Source organism: Clavelina lepadiformis, chromosome 1, assembly GCF_947623445.1.
Source record: "Clavelina lepadiformis chromosome 1, kaClaLepa1.1, whole genome shotgun sequence".
Classification (NCBI taxonomy): domain Eukaryota; kingdom Metazoa; phylum Chordata; class Ascidiacea; order Aplousobranchia; family Clavelinidae; genus Clavelina; species Clavelina lepadiformis.
In genome coordinates this window covers 20,707,491-20,723,921 of record NC_135240.1, presented here as the reverse complement: position 1 = coordinate 20,723,921, position 16,431 = coordinate 20,707,491, and the positions used below count along the sequence as shown (strand labels likewise).

The 16,431-nt window shown below is 37.6% G+C and overlaps 2 protein-coding genes across 3 annotated transcripts in view; one reads left to right on the top strand and one right to left on the bottom strand.

Moving 5' to 3' along the window:
• Window positions 1-1,708, top strand: part of LOC143444348 (uncharacterized) — a 36,586-nt gene extending 34,878 nt beyond the window's left edge. For both annotated transcript variants that reach the window (XM_076943551.1, XM_076943550.1), the window contains exon 93: window positions 7-1,708. In XM_076943551.1, coding sequence (XP_076799666.1) covers window positions 7-263 — 257 coding nt within the window. In that variant the 3' untranslated portion in view covers window positions 264-1,708. The remainder of the gene's footprint in view (window positions 1-6) is intronic.
• Window positions 399-4,197, bottom strand: LOC143444349 (wee1-like protein kinase 1-A). Its single transcript, XM_076943554.1, has 10 exons — window positions 4,012-4,197; window positions 2,710-3,604; window positions 2,568-2,637; window positions 2,204-2,373; window positions 2,014-2,135; window positions 1,770-1,916; window positions 1,592-1,684; window positions 1,243-1,496; window positions 1,010-1,155; window positions 399-933 (listed from the first exon to the last, which is right to left on the bottom strand). Exons 1-10 carry the CDS (start codon window positions 4,112-4,114, stop codon window positions 765-767), a joined length of 2,169 nt encoding a protein of 722 aa, XP_076799669.1. The 5' UTR covers window positions 4,115-4,197; the 3' UTR covers window positions 399-764.
• Between the last annotated feature and the right edge of the window lie 12,234 nt (window positions 4,198-16,431).

Sequence of the window (16,431 nt, the reverse complement as noted above, 5' to 3'; positions counted from 1 at the left end):
ATTTAGCTGTTCATTGTCCCACCGAGCGAGGTTATGTTTTTGATGAGTGCGGATCGCCCTGCAAGAGGACTTGCGCGAATAAAAACCTTCCGCCTGGCGCTGTGGAGGAACAATGCTTCCTGCCGTGTGTTTCCGGTTGTCAGTGCGTCGCGGGTAATGTCGAACACGAAGGAAGCTGCATTTCGCCCTTACATTGTCCTGATAACATTGCTGCTATTGAAGCGGCTCCTATGGACAACATGTCAAACACTCCGACTTTTTAGTTATAACGCCTAACAAACAGCATCAATTTTATATTTTGTACCTTTCTTACTTACTATCAACCTTATTTTACGCTTGTACACAGCCACTGCTTGCATGTTTGTCATTTTTACATTTTACCTATATATTTAAGATGGTACAATCGGCAGCTTTTTTGTAATTAACCTCCACGAACAACACGCTACAATATGAACTAGAACCATATAGCCGAAAGGCTGAAGAAACCACAATGAAATAGCAGGAGAAAAAACGAAGAACAAGCGTGTAAGGTGACAGACAGCATTGATAACACGCTTAAAACGGCAGGCCGACTCTAAGCAGAAGGGTACCATACATGGAACATGAAAATCGTTAAAAAGGAAAGCATAATACATGGTGCTTGTAGACACTTTAAGAAGTGGCATGATTGGGGAAAGTGGCAGCGTGATTATGTAATAAAAAGGCACGTTAACTCTGGTAATAAATAATGATCTTGGCACTAAAAAGGTGTATGGCTTTTTTAGTCAGCAAATATTTAGGCTCATGCTACGATTGCATTTCTTGCCAACGAGACGAGCGGTCTTCCCGCCCCTCATTGAGCTGTGGGGTTTTGTTGTTGCACCGCCGCGACGAATTCCGTGGTTATTGCACTGTGGGTAAGCTTCTTGTTCCTTGCGAGCAGATTCAAGTTCCCTTTAACAGACAGTAAATGTCAAATACAACAGTACTCCACTAACTGAAAAATTAATAAACGGAATTTTCAACATACCTTGTTAAAACTTCGATTTTAAACTTCTGTTCGTTTAGCTCTTTTCGAAGCTGCTGTTTCGTCTTGTTAGAACACGAGGACAATAATGTATGCTGCAAGAGCTCAGCTGCACTTGGTCTTATAGATGGGTTTGGGTCAATCATGCTCTGCATAGATGAACGAGCAAGTAAAGCATGAATGGTCAATGCGGCAGACGATTTATTGATTATATGCACTTAAAAAGGAGATGTTACCTTCAGTAACGAGTTAAACTCGTTTGAGTAAAATGGGAGCGTTGGCAATTCACCCTTGCGAATTTCGTGCCATTCTGGACCATTCTTTGGTGGCGTACCTCCTCCAGCTATTTCGTATATGGTAAGACCAAGGGCAAATACATCAGCTTTTGGAAGCTGTGAGAAGTCCTCCTGAAGTACTTCATCAGCAAGATAACGGCAATCTCCTTCCTCCACTTGTGGGTCCTCCACACAAGTCACATGACCCAAATCACCTGTAAACAGTTTGCTCATTCCCATAAATCATCCTAGTCATTACAGCTACTGTAAATAAATACATTATAGCTTCTTATGCAGTATTAACTCCCACCTATCTTGTAAATTCTTTCTTCTGTAAATCTTGTAAATTCTTCTTGTTGAATTGGTGTGGATGTGCGTAGCTCCTTGCACACAAAAATGTTCCCTAACAATAAATGTTATAATTTCAGTGTTGTGTCTTTGAAAAACGAAAGAATGATACATATATGGTGTCATTTATGCAAGGTTACCAGGCTTTATGTCCAGATGAACTAAGTTCTGAGAGTGAATATATTTAAGGCCTTTTGCAATTTGAACCAGAACATCTTGCGATTCCTTCTCCGAAAAATGCTCACCATTCTTCTTCAGTTCGGCTACCATATCAGCCAAACTACCACCTACCACACAAGATGTTTAAATGTTTACAATAACAAAATGTTCAAGTGACTGAAAAAAATTATGAAGTCCGTAGTTGGAAAATTAGTTTGATCTTACCATTGCAAAATTCATTTTGAATCACCATGTGGTCATTTTCAGCCCAGGCAGAGTAATATCTTACAACATGAGGATGTTTGCCGAGAACTGCATGTGCACAAACTTCACGAATAGCATTGGCTCTAAAAATATTTTAGGTATTTAGTGAATCATTTCAATATTCATTGCTGTCCGGAGTGGCCTTTCTTACTCTTCAATTGATCCTGTTAGAGGTTTCTTGGATCGTTTTATGGCGTAAGTACAACCATCTAATCTGTTGACACATTTGTAGACAGAGCCAAATTCCCCATCTCCTATCTTGCAAACTTCATGAAATTCCTGGGCATATCTAGAAATGTTGTTTTCTCGAAGATGCATTCTCTGGAGACAAAAATTTCCAGCAAATTTGTTAGTTATGCAGATGGAATTATTATCAACCTCCAGTAACAGAAAACCACATTTCAATACAATGCTGTTTTTTCTACTTTGGTCGATTCCATGTCAGAATTGTCTGTGACAAATATTTTATTGCATTCCTGTGTGATGTTTATAACACTACACTTTTCTGGATATACCTTGGCAGGCCTTGCCTCTTCTTCCACGTCTTCATCCATACCAATCATTGGAATACCACCACAGCTGTCCCTATTACAACAAATAAAAATTAAAACCATCACATAATATATATGATAACTTACTGCAATAGGATGGACTTACCCATGCTTATGTGATCGCATTCTTTTGGAAGCTGATCGATTATCAGGTGTGAATGGATTTACATTTACCAGTGGTGACGGTTTCAAGACCGATTGCCTGGGAATGCTTGAATGGACGTTTGAGCGTCGTATCACTAATTCCTCATCTTCATCTGCAGATGTATGCTTGTTTTTGTATGCTGAAAAGGGGCTTTGCATGGACGATTCTGTTTGATGAAATGTGTTTTTGCACTTATCAAAACCAGTGTTCGTTGATAAGATATTGGTAGATGTCTGCAGCTTTTCCATTGTATTGTTCCCCAAACGTGATTTCAGTTTGCTCATAAGAGTCTTCGGGGTTCGTGGGGTGTCAAACAAGGTCAGGGCTCTCAGCTTTCTAGTGTGTGGTGGAGTCTCTGGAGGAGAGCGCACAGGGGATGTACATGACACTCCAGATGAAGAAGCAGGTGAGTTTGATAACCTGGTCATGGGATTGTGAATCGGAGAATGACAGCCGGATTGTCTTAATGGAGATGAGAAACAACTATCACCGTTTTCTTCACCACTACTGCATGAGCTGAAGCTTAACATCGATGGATGAAGTGGTGATGTGTTTGGGATTTCATCATCATTGTCCATGCATCCAGAATCTTGGCGATGGGTGTACATTTTAAATGGTAAATTAGCAGGACAAGATGCAATATCTTTAGGCTTATAATCTTCAGCCATAAGTGGAGTACAACGCGTGCGAGGTGTTTCTGATGGAGCAGGTCTATTTACTCTCCTCAGAGCAGATCTAGTCCGACAGCTTTTCACTGGAGACTGAGCAAATAATCTTTTCACTGGTGAAGGTGAAGACTTTGGTCCATCATTATTCCAACTTTTGTTTAGTGCTCGGGGTGATCCAATGCATAAGCCTGTAAAATTACCCACATAATTTAAATTAAATATATAACGTAAATCAGTGATTCCCAACCGCGGCTCCAAGCTAGCCTTCTTGCGGCTCTCATTGATCCCTGAAAATCCCTCAAAAAATATGAAACATCTATTTATAATAATTAGGCGATTATTTTTTGACTTGTCAGTTGGAGTTGGAGTCAAGTTGGACATTAAATTGATTTGTGTTATTTTTCTTGTTAATGTTGCTATTCGTTGGTAGGCCTACATGCTTTAAAATTTTGTTATAATTACTTGAGTGTTTTCATGCGGCTCCGTACGTACTCTGAAGTTTGAAATTTGGCCCCGACACCAAAAAAGGTTGGGAATCACTGATGTAAATACACATATATGCTAGAGAAACATATTTATTTTTCAAAAATCAAACCTGAATCTTCCTCCATAGCTACATTACTAAAATTTATAGCAGTTGTAATTTCTTCGGAAGTGTGTTGGTGATTATTTCCCAGTGAAGAGGACAGAAGCGCCATTTCCACAAGAGAAACAACTAGAATATGTTATGTCAGATACACAGTCAAAATTTACTACATACCTAAAAAGCATCATAATGAAAAACCAGGCCTCTGCAGCTAGTGTTGCTGTTTTTGTTTTTACACTAATTGCTGAAACTTTCGACTGTGTCATCATGATTAAGTTGGAGGCCAAATGATTTGCATAGGAAAACTTTAGGTTCAGATGTTTTCTGTTTTTGGGTGAGAAATCCCCCGGCATGATGAAACAATATTAATTCAGAACTCCTATATCGAGAACCAGTGTTGATGAATAATAACATCATAAATGTATCTATAACCTTATAACTCCTTCCCATTCAGGCCTTCAATCCAAAGTGCAAAAGTACATAAAAACCCAAAACTTACATGTAGCCAATGACACAATCTCACAATGTAAGCGGGGCAAAAACCCACAAGCTACTGGATAGTTTGACTAAGTAGCGCATGACATACTGTCAATCATCCTAACTTTGGACAATTTCATTAACTCTCAGTGCTACGAACACCGAAGGGCGCTTTTGCCTTTTTAGGTTATGGTAGGGAGCATTTAACTTGTTTTTAAAAAAAAAATTTTTCTTGCCCAGTGTACGCATTTTTACTGTGGTTTTTGAAGTAGTCTGTATATTGATGCCGATAAAAAGAAAAGTTTTTACATTGAAAGCTGAATCATGTGTAAACAGAAAGATTAAGGATGTATTGTTACAAATATAAGTGTGCAATAAAATATATGGAATATGTCTAGTGTGGTTGAAATTGGAAAAGTATCTGAAGTTAGGGCTGTAAAAGTTGACAGGTAGCGCAAAGCAGTCTCAATTTTTGGTTACAATTTGGAATAATAGTATTGACACTTTGTTAACAGAAACTTTAATGTGAAAAAAACTATTATCTAATTTTTAATATATCGCTCTTAATATTACTTCTCTCGGAACAATTTAAAAACTTCAAATTGTGTTGAATTTTGTATCCTAGTAGAAATACAGAAAACAATTTTCGAAGTATCTTGTTGAAAGTTAGGAAAAAGGTCCCTAACTTCGGACAATAAAAAGTTAAAATATTGTATTGTACTATTTATTTTTAGCCATTAACTGTGCGGAACGAAAGTTAGTTGTGTGCTGTGAGCGAAAGTTGTGCTTCTTAGATAACAAGGAACTACTCACGGCATTTGGTACTAACTTAATCATAGAAGGAAAAGCATCAAAAAAATAATTTAAGGTCTAGTGTACAACAACAGGATGCCTTTTTATACTAGATCCCGATTACTCAATTTGTGACATCATATGTTTGTGCAATTGTTTACTAGACCCCATATATATTGAAGATTGGAAACGAAATTTGTCTGGAGTTAGGGCAGTTGACGGGGCATAAACTAGAGGTACTGGATTATTAACTACCGGGGCCTAAGATAAAAGTCACAACTATCATAGTCAAATGGTGACATAACAAACCACTGCATGTTTTCCGTTTTTCTTTTGTGTGTAGGCTATACCAGTACGGTATGTGTCTACACTAGCCTAAACACTTACTGACTTTGTGAAATTCCCTAACTTTGAACTTGCCAGGCATAAGTTTATCTGTCTACTACCAACTGACCGAACTGTCGTAGCATGAAAGCAGTAGCTTATGGCGTGTAAACCTACCCGCCTATAAACCTACCTGACAGCCTGTAGAGTGTAGACAATGGGCAAGCCAAAGTAACCTATTTCCTAAATCAACCAACCTAAAAACTAAATCAATAAAGAAACCATTGGCTTTAGGCTATATGTGAACAGTTCTGCACTAATCGATAGGCTATATTTATGAAAAATTCTTTTCTGACTGTTAGCCTAGTTTTGTTTCTGTAGTTCCCACGGTACAGCGGTAGCCTACGGGGTCTATGAAAACCCAATAATTAACATACCTCATACCACAATGCCTACCTGCCTCGTTTAACAATAGTTCCCGCAAGCTAAACAACTGATAGTTTCAGCATGATGCATCAACATGTGAACACTATTTATAAAAAGACTACCCCAGGTATAGTTTGTTTTGATACCCCAGATAAAAACACTCCAACTGTCCCTCAAAACGTCATTTTCCTTCACGCGCTTCTGGTAACTTTTTGCTTTCACAAGCGCGGGAAACCACTACCAGCCAATCAAAGCGGGTTTCATTAGTACGGGTGTCGACATTCCCGTCACCCGTGCCTTTTTCTTTTTTGCGAGGCACGAACGAAAACAGATGGCTGGATAATTAATAATGACCATAAGTAGGACTAGACAAAGTGAAGTCCAAAGACAAGAAATAAGCAATATCCGACCCATTAAAACTAAACTCAAATAGATCGGAAAAACAATAAAAACAATATTGGCTTTGAAATTTTCGGTAAAGGTCTTCGCACAAAAATACATAAATTATGCTATTTTTACACTTACTTAAGAACAAACAAGATGTCAATTATTACTACACGTTTATAATTCTATGACAAGACGCATTTAATTTAAATAGGCTTTAAACTTTTGTAAAAAAGGATATACGGTAAAAGAATAAGCAATTATTTACTTGTATATTAACTTGAAAATATCATATTTTATTGTACCAAACAAACCTAACCACACCGTAGTCTGCTTTCATTCGAAAAATCATAGATTTTAACTGCCAAATACGGTGATACCAAACATAAAATTTATGAAAACCGAATTACTAAATAATTGTTGAACTGAAGTCAACTAATTATGACAAGCCTATACCCGTTGTAGGCTACTGCTTTTCTGTTGGCGCCTAGGCTATTACCTGTATCAAATCATACTGTATATGGCTACATTAGTCGACATATTAGTTCGCAATGGATTCTTACTGACATATTGCTGAAATGATTACACAAAAATTCGTATCTCCTATCGCCAGTACGTACTGCAAATGAATTGACTTGCATAATGATTTAGTGGAACTAGGTAGGTGTGTTTTATAACAACATTTAAGTAGAGCATGTTTGGGGAAAAAGGTTTGACAGAATACAGCAAAACTTTTTAGTTTAGCGTTTTTATCCATCTCATCATAGTCGCAGGATAAGTGTCGAAAGAAGTTCCTCGCCTTGTAATGCCCTTGTAATCTGATAAAAAATTGACTACATACATCAAACGCTTCAAGAAACGACCGCAAATATATTCGCACCTCTCTTCCGCTTGACGCTTTGTCGTTACCTTTGATTGAGACCAGCTAAAAAGTGTTGCACGAAATCGAACAGATGTTCGCGTTTATCACTATAAAACCCCCTTTTGATAATTAATTTAATCGACATGCAGTCAAAATGAGACAAAAGGTTATACCGGATAACATCCGTTTTATTCGGTCAGATTCAATTAATGAGGTGCATGCGAGTAAATGCTTTTTCATATCCAAAATTTTATTGAAACTTTTTTATGCAGTTTAAGCCATTTTCGCTTATTTAAAATTTAATCCACCGGCTTAATTGTCTTCCGCATATCAAAATAGGCTATACTTCTAAAACAGTCCGGTCAGGGCGACAGGCCTATATGTTAGCCATCTTTATAAAATTCATAATTGATGTCGACAACACTCACAGTTATTGTTAAGAGCGTTTTAAGCTTATTTTAGTTATTTATTTATTTTACCTTAACTTCTGTCAGAAAATATAAAATATTTCCATTTTTCCGATAGAAAGATTGCCAAGTCCATTGCGGTCTTTCTGGACGTCCTAAGAAAGAAAAATCATTTATGATTTATTAGAGAGACTAAAAGAGTCGTTCAAAGCAGAATACATTCATTTCATAACAAACCGCAGTAAATTCTTTCAGAAAAATCTAAAAAATTTTGCAATATGTGGGCAACTAAAATTCAAGAAACTTTCCGTGTTAACATGCATTTTGGTTTTGCACTACGATTTTAAATGCGAGAGACGTAGACCAATTGGATTTTGAATTTAAGTGTGCATGTTTGTTTCATCTCAGTGTTTGTCATTGTCTTACATCGGCCAGATGGGCTCTATCGTCACGCGGCCTACATGCGACATAAAGACACAACACAAGGAATAGAAGATAATCTGCAACGACACAAAATTTTGAGTCTGTCAGTTATATTCCAAATCTGTCGTAGCTAACTTACTGTTTTGGGCCATGTATAGCGCTGTGTGAAGAGTTCGTGGTGCGGGGAACCAACTCTCTATTTGATGCTCGCTTACCCTACCAAAAAGCGCAAAAAATATGCCAATTTCTCCGTATAACGCTAACTAATAGGCATATCAGGAAAGCCAGCTTCTAATTAGGGGTGGACTGGACCTCATAGTTTTACCGAAAAATGTTCAAAAGAGCATAGTGGCGTGCTTAGGATTGCCTCGGGAGGTAAAAATGTTTTGAAAGTTGCTTTTAAAATTCCCGCGTACCCAATCTGCCTAAACTGCGCAGACCACAAACCCACCCTTTTTCCCGTCTGACAAAAAATGCTTAAAAAGCTTACCTCAAAATTAACGGTATTTTCACGTATTCAATTTATGGCATATAATTTTGAGACGCCTTGTATACAATGATTTTGTCAAGCTATGTTCTTTGAGTACAGTCATTGTCTTAAAACAATGCTTGCAACTCCTACGGTACTTATTGCAATGGCTCTAACCAATCACGAGACGCAAACAAAAAAGCGATGAAAGAAAAGGAAAGGAAACCTAAAAACGCTTTTACTTTAAAATGACTTTTCGCTAACTTTTTCACATGGACGTACTCAACCGTACCGATCCATCTGTCCATGCATAATATCATTTGTAGAATATTATAGCGTTATAGGCCTAATAGTATATAAACATCAAAATAAATAAACGCAAGTTTCACAACTGCCTGTACAGCGCAGAACTGTCGGCTTCACAGCAGGGGACCAGTCAGCCCATACTTTTAATTCAATAGGCAATTAGAAAATTACTCTTCGAGGAAAGAACCCAGACTGTTGCTGCAGCGGGTCATTATCTTCATAAAGCAATGCATTTGGAAGGAAAAGTCACAACCCAAGCGCCGTTAATTGCCGGCCAACAAAAAATTTTTTTTTAAAGGCACGGAATGTGAGAAATGTTTTAGGGCCCATGATTCCCACATCTATTTCAGAGCCCTTGATTCCGAAAATGCACTTAGTTTTTTCGAATTGGCTCTAGTTTGTGAGATAAAGCGAAATTAGTTTTTCCACATTTGCGCGTACCCATAGATTAAACGTCGCGTCGTTAATTACATAGACATAGCTGGAAGTAAGAACAGCTAATTAGTCTTGCGTCATCTTGTTGAAGTTTTAACTGGGCACGTGCTAAAATTTTCTCGTGACGTCACTAGTTGCACCTTACTGTTTTTGAGTAGCACCTTGAACTTGGTGATGTCGCGTGTCGTTTCTAATCGGTATAGAACCCTGCTGTTGATGATCCTGATAGATTGATTTAGAAAGGCATGGCAGTAAATAAAGTCGCAAAAAGTCAGTTTACACGTATATGTTTTTTGTTTTTTACTTGGTCGGTGCCTGGAGTAACTTGTAGCTGTGCCTTAATAAGGGCAAAAATTGTACTTGTAGTAGGATCTGTTATGCAAAAAGTACCGGTACCGACCAAGTACGGAACTACTTTTTTGAAACAGTGTTAACTATCGGTCCCGTCGCCACATTTTTTTGCCAAGTACCTGTACCGTGACCGACGGTACAGCAGTTTGAAAGTACCGACTGCCCACCACTGTTGGCCGTTACCGGATACTTTTCTAATTATGATACGTATTAAATGATGCAATAAAATGAATAGTCTTGATAAAAGTTTTGATGTGAAATGAAACAAATTTGTCTCTTTAATTTTTTTATTAGATATTTATACTACAGTGGTCACCGTTTTATAACCCACCCCAGGGCGGAATTCTTTTAAACTCAATGACCGTGTCTATTTCTGGATTTTGTTCTCCTACTTTTAGGTCTCCTCTTGTTCGAAAGTTGGGGGTGACATGTATCTCTCATCCCTCTGAAAATAGGTCTTTGCTCAGTAATTAACAGGCTGCTGTTGGTGATATTTAATGCTAGGCTGCCTGCTCATGATGTTACGAACAACAGACTGTGATTGCTCGAGTAGCACCTGCTTTTGGTTGCCACTTTGTAATTAACAGGCTGTTGTTCGTGACGTAATAAACAGCAGATCGTGATTGATAGAGTAGAATTCAATTCAATTCAATACTGTTGAGAACTGGACAGCTTATTGCAGTGTTCAGGGTTTTTTTAAACAGTCCCCCCCCCCCCCACAGAGGAGCCAGCATCAGAGGCGTCACTCCTGGGCTATGATGTAGTAATGTGGGAAGATGAGGCAAAACGGGACACTTCAAGTCTCTCACGTTTATATTTTTTGGCTCTCTGTGTCCGGATGCACTTGTTATAGTTACTAGTAAGCAGTGCGTGCTTGCTTACGTAGCATGCGTGCGGTGGAAAATTAGCGGCGCGAAGGCTCCTTCACACGCAGTAGTGAATAAAAACGTGCCTTGCAATCAACAACCTACATTTTTTAGTGATGAGCAACAGGCAACGGATTTTGAGAGCCACTGAACCAATTTTAAAAACTTTTGTTTATGTCAAAGATGTTCAAAGTCTACGTGAACACCAGTACGCTATCCTCATTTACACAACCAATCTTTACATATATTATTTTCTGAAAACCTATGCACACTTTTCGTTTCAATTGAAAATGTTTTACTTTACCCAACTGACCATTATTTCCGTCAGTAGCGTACTGTGTAAATGTAAATTGCAATGTATTGTAAACCATTGATGCACAAGAGTTTTGCCCAGCAATTTATGTTGCTCTCACGTCATGTTTGCGTAAGTGTTTGTTTCGTTTTCTTCGTAAGTTAAAAGTTTATTTACGGAAACAGAGCATATGGTACGGATTGAAAACACACTTGTCCCCAGTTGACGCGATCTTACATAAACGCATGTGATTATGCATATATTTTAGTTTCATTTGTTTGACTTCATACCATTTTCAATTAATAAGTGTTTACAAAAAGCAGAAAAAAAGTTAAACCGGCAAAACTGTTTTAACAAGCTGCGCTGGCATATCTTACTTAAACCACTTATAAAGTCAGTTGAATAAACTCACTCAGTAATTGAGTCTATTCAGCTGACTGGAATAAAGTATTAAGCGTCCATAATTCTTATCGAGATGTTATCATGTATACGCCTAGCCCTAGTCTATGACATGTGACTAACACACATTGGCGCATGGCTGGCACATTTTGTCATGAAAACTGTTATAGCAAGACGTTATGACATTCTTATGGATTTGGTTAGCACCATACTTTTCGCTCCCCACAGTCAATGGTGAAAAATAAGCAATTCAATTTACGCAGTGCGGAAAAACCAGCCGTGCCAGTTGTTCTCTCGTTGTATCTTGGGAACTTATCGCCTTTAACATTCAAATACGATCTTTCTTTTTTATGTTACGATCCTAGAGTTAAACTTTCCCAGAAGTTCTGCTCAAATCAAGATCTATGCTATCATAGGCACCCGCAGCGTATACGCACAGTACGCATATGCGTACCGCTTTTCAGCTGTGTTTTCTGAATTCACGCTTATTAGACTTGAAAAGTTTCAGGGTGTCACCGTGTTGATTTCAAAATCATATTTATCACCACTGACGTGATAATTCGTAATTACCATGTATACATAACTTGTATGACATGTAGGTTACTCGTTCCATTTGATTGATTTATTCTGGCTAACTTCAGCAGAAAAAATCTATAGAGGTTTTGTTTCATACTAATACTAACTTAAATACTTATAACCACTAGCGTCTAGGGGGCTATTGGGCCCCACGACAGCGCTGGATTTACACAGTGGAGTGCCCTGGAGCCCAGCATTGGCGGGGACCCTTTCATTAATAAAATTATAATTTAAGCGCAATGTGCCAAGTTTAGGTTTATGAACTCGAACACCTTTTTTGTATGTCTAATTATTATACTAGCCTGCTGCTGTTATTGTTAAATCGATAAAAAATCGCGCAACTACCCTATACGTAAAAAAACAGCGTTAGCGTGAAAATATTAAAATATCGATAACCATCATTGTAATAAGTTATTGCTTTAGCAAGGAAAACTGCGCATAGTTAGCATGCAGCGGCGTATTTAGGGTTGCGTTGAGGGGAGCCAAAAAGTTTTAAAATTTGTTTTAAAATTCCTGAACATGTTTATCTCGCGTTGCGTTTTGTGTTATTGCGCCTCAAATACCGCTTTAAAACGCTCTACACGAAACGTATTTTCATATTTATGTGGGCAATACAACAGCCAAATTATAGTGTTCGTTTACTTTTGCGACGCCCTGCACAAATTGTAAGGCCGCACATTGTACATCGATTTTGAAACGCCATAAACCCGCTTATTAATCTACGTTACATAATATGTTTTACGTTAATATACGTTTTTCTGTATAGGTTGTAGCTGATAAGTAGTAGCAAACAAGAAAAAGCAATAAACGAAAAAGACTGAAAACGTAAGAAGTTCTATGATGTAAAAGTGTTAGGTTCGTGAGGGGAATGGCCCAATGCCCCTCCCTAAATATGCTAGTGTTAGCATTAAATAGTATTTATGAAGGTAAATGGCAGACTCTCTGAAAATGTTTTAAGATTTTAACGTTTTTTTGAACGGCATTTTTACGCCAATCTGCTAAAATAGATTTGTCCCAAACATATTTAGAAAATACCTATGCAATTCAATAGTAGGCGATTAGTGGAATCAACGAAATTTTAATACTTTCTTGACCACTTATACTTTAACAAAAAAATCTGGGCATAACTGTCAAGGAAGTTTGTATTTGGTAGGGACCGTAGCCGTACTCACTTCACAATGAGTTTTGTTATACCATTTCCTTCACCATCAACGTGGATTACTTTATTTTGCTTTAACAACTCGATCAAACAGTGAACAACTCCGTATCAGCAACTGCAATGCTCAATTTGCATTGTTGGAAATAGACTCTTTACAAACTTTCTCTCGATGCTTGATAGCCTGAACGACAAGCAACCTGTCGTGTTTCGACATTAGCCAATAACGTTCTTGACTTTGGTTTTACAATAATGCTGACTAAAGCTTTCATGTCATAGCATGGTACTTAATACAAAGTATTGCAGCGGTTATTATAGCAACATAAAACAGCAGACGAGGAGTCACAAAGGAAAAAAAAAACAATGAACAAACAGACGTGGAAACACCTATGGTCTCCAAAAATTGAGTTCGTTGTAGGGGGGCTATGTCCCAATTATGGTCTCCTCCGTAAATACATTAATCTTAGCAAGTCCTTTTGGAGTCGTCGACGAGTGCAGCCGGCTTTCAATTAGTTTTAGTTTAAAAAATAACATTTTCCAGTGCAGTTTGAAACTATTAAAACGAAATAAATATGCAATGCAATTTAAATGTTAAATTAAGGCAAAACTTCAAATTTAGTGAATATTTTTGCATTAGTCCATACATCAGTTTATTTTTCTCATTTTTGACGTCATGTAGGCCTATAGCTGGCCAAAAAATTGGTGGGAGCCTGGGGCCCAGGCTCCCTTAAATCCCTGGGGCCCTGCTTCACGAACCAAATTTTTTTGGGCTATTGGCTTTTTTACGTTTGCATGCGATAACTGTTCAGCTTTCACCAATAGGAAAACATATAATAGGCGGGTATAAGACGTTTAAAAATTGTAAACTAAAAATTGAGAATACATTTCATTTTGAGGCGTTGCAAAGCGTTTTTCAAACGTAAATTCCCGTCTTTTTGCGCGCCTGCAATTTGGTCAAGGTGAGAAAAGTAGGAATTTAAAGGCAAAGTTTAAAAGCGTTTGGCTACCCTTCTCCTCAACGCTGTCTTAAACAGGTTACATCACTAATTAAAACGTCTCCTTATCAAACAAAAGTACTCTTTATTTCGTGTAACACAATATAAAGAATCAACAATAGTTATTTTGTCCTTTCCAACGATTATTTATTACGCAAGCGCAGGGTTGCCTTACCGTCCTTATTTTGAAGGTCTGTGTCTTAGAAAATATTTTTGTTTTTATTTCTAAGAAATGTCTTTATTTTCACTTGCTCCTTAATTTTAGGGCTATTTTTGACATTTCGACACCTTTAATCGCCCATAGGCCTACTATTTTGTACCAAAGAGATACTAAATTTAGGAACATACAAATAATGACTCTTTTTCTAGGGAATATTGTTTAACCCAGTGGTTCTCAAACTGGGGTCCGTGGTCCTTTTGGCGTCCGCGAGACAATTTTCTGGGACCGCGAAGCACCTTCCAAAAAAACGGCACTTCTTGCCATCAAGCCAAAAGCTCGAAATCGGTTGAATGTGATTCACGATATTAGGGTTGCTTTGTCCAAAACGGAACCAAACATTGCTGAACTGGTTGCAAAGAAGCAGGTACACCCGTCACATTGATACCATAAAAACCAACGTGTTGTTTTGTGTTGATTTTTTAAGGGACCGTGAGGCATTTACAAAATTGCTAGGAGACCGTTGTGTACTTTCTTTTAAAAAAGTTTGAGAACCGCTGGACTTTAACCTTATGACGCTTTGTTTTGTTGCCTAGTCGTATTTGACGTAATTATGACGTCACTGTGACTCGTTACGACTTAAGCAAAGTCCATTAAACGTCACAATAGATAGCTGTCGTGGATTTAGCTATCTTTTTGTCTACTGATGAGTCTCTTTCTCTTATAACCGTGAAGTTTGGTGGTTCCGCTTTTATCAATAAATAAATGCAATTTAGCGCACACTTACTCATTGATTTAATCGCCTGCAAGGAAATAAACACAACAGCAGCAAACAGAATACACTTTTTATTTATAACTTCCAGTCGCCCGATCGTAGTAATGACGTTTGCTTTTAATACATTCGTTTTACAGTATAAAAAATAACTTTTCATTTCTCCTCTATCTGTCTCTCTCTCTCTATATTCCTAAAAAATGAAATTCATCGCTTATTTATATGATGACGTAAATTGTTTGTGATGCATAAATCCTTCTTCTGTTCATTGTTGTTGACTTCGAAATTTCCACCATCTTGGCTAATTTTGGCCTCTCAATTCCCACGTGTGTATTTACCAATCGTTGCACCAGTTCAATCGAGGTAAGATCTTTTTCTTCGCTTCTGATCACGCAGTCTTCACATGATCATTTCCAATGCAGATGTTTTCCACACGTAGACTTATGACGTAACATATAATCACGTGGTTGTGGTTTGGTTGTCACAACCTATCCAAACCAGGCTTACGAGATTACTATTTCAACTTGGTGTGGCCGACACTGCACACAAATTTTCAATCGTTAATTACTCGAAAACTATACTTCGTAAACTGTTCGGATTTTTACAGGTTAGTAGCAAAAACATCTGGCTTCCTGTATACATCATAATTGTAAAACTAAAGAAAGTGCATTTAGTGTAGATTAAGTATTTCTACAAGTGATACATTTCTAGAAGTTTTTCTTGCTACACCGCGCCCCGCTGTGCGGAAAACCAGCTGACCACGAGAAGAGAACACAAGAGAAAAGTTAGTCGAGTTAGTGGTGCGTAAATGAGTAAACGAAAATGATACGCTTCAATGCGGAGAGAGGGTAAAATTATGAAAATATGGCAATTTCTCAAAAATTACAAAATCCAACTTTATAAAACAATGTTTATGAACTTTTTTAGGAAAAGTCACCAACTTTCAAGTTTCTACAGCAAACAATGCAACTGTACGTCACGTTTTGCTGTGACTGTGTGGAGAAGCCCCATCTAGTGAAAATAGAACTTCTCAAGACGCTTTTTTCCAACGTGACACTTGAAATCTATCTGCATTGCTATTGTAAACGGAAAGTTTGAAAATGCAATGCTAAGTCTGCTAAAATCTTGTACCAGTTAGTTTACATGGGCTCCTGTTTCCAAACAAAATTTATACACTTACGTGAACGCACCATAAATGATACAAAATGGGCCCTAAGATCTGAAGTGTATACATAATTTATAAATTGGTTTGTTTTGTTGTGTAATAGAAGCTTTGCATCATCCATCTGTTGAAATTTATATGATTTCATGTATATTGAACGCTGACAATTTAAAAAAATTCAAAGCTTTTTTGGAATTTCTATTGTATGCAAAGTATATAGACATAATCAGTACATAGTAATATAAAAAAGCAGAAGTTATGTACAAACAAGCAGGTGTAGTGAAATTAAAAATAGAAGTTAACCCTAGAGAAAAGGCTGTGCACATCGCAATACCGGGTAAACTTGATTTTTGCAATTAAGGTGTAGTGTGACAAATAATCTTGTCACTATCTGTAAA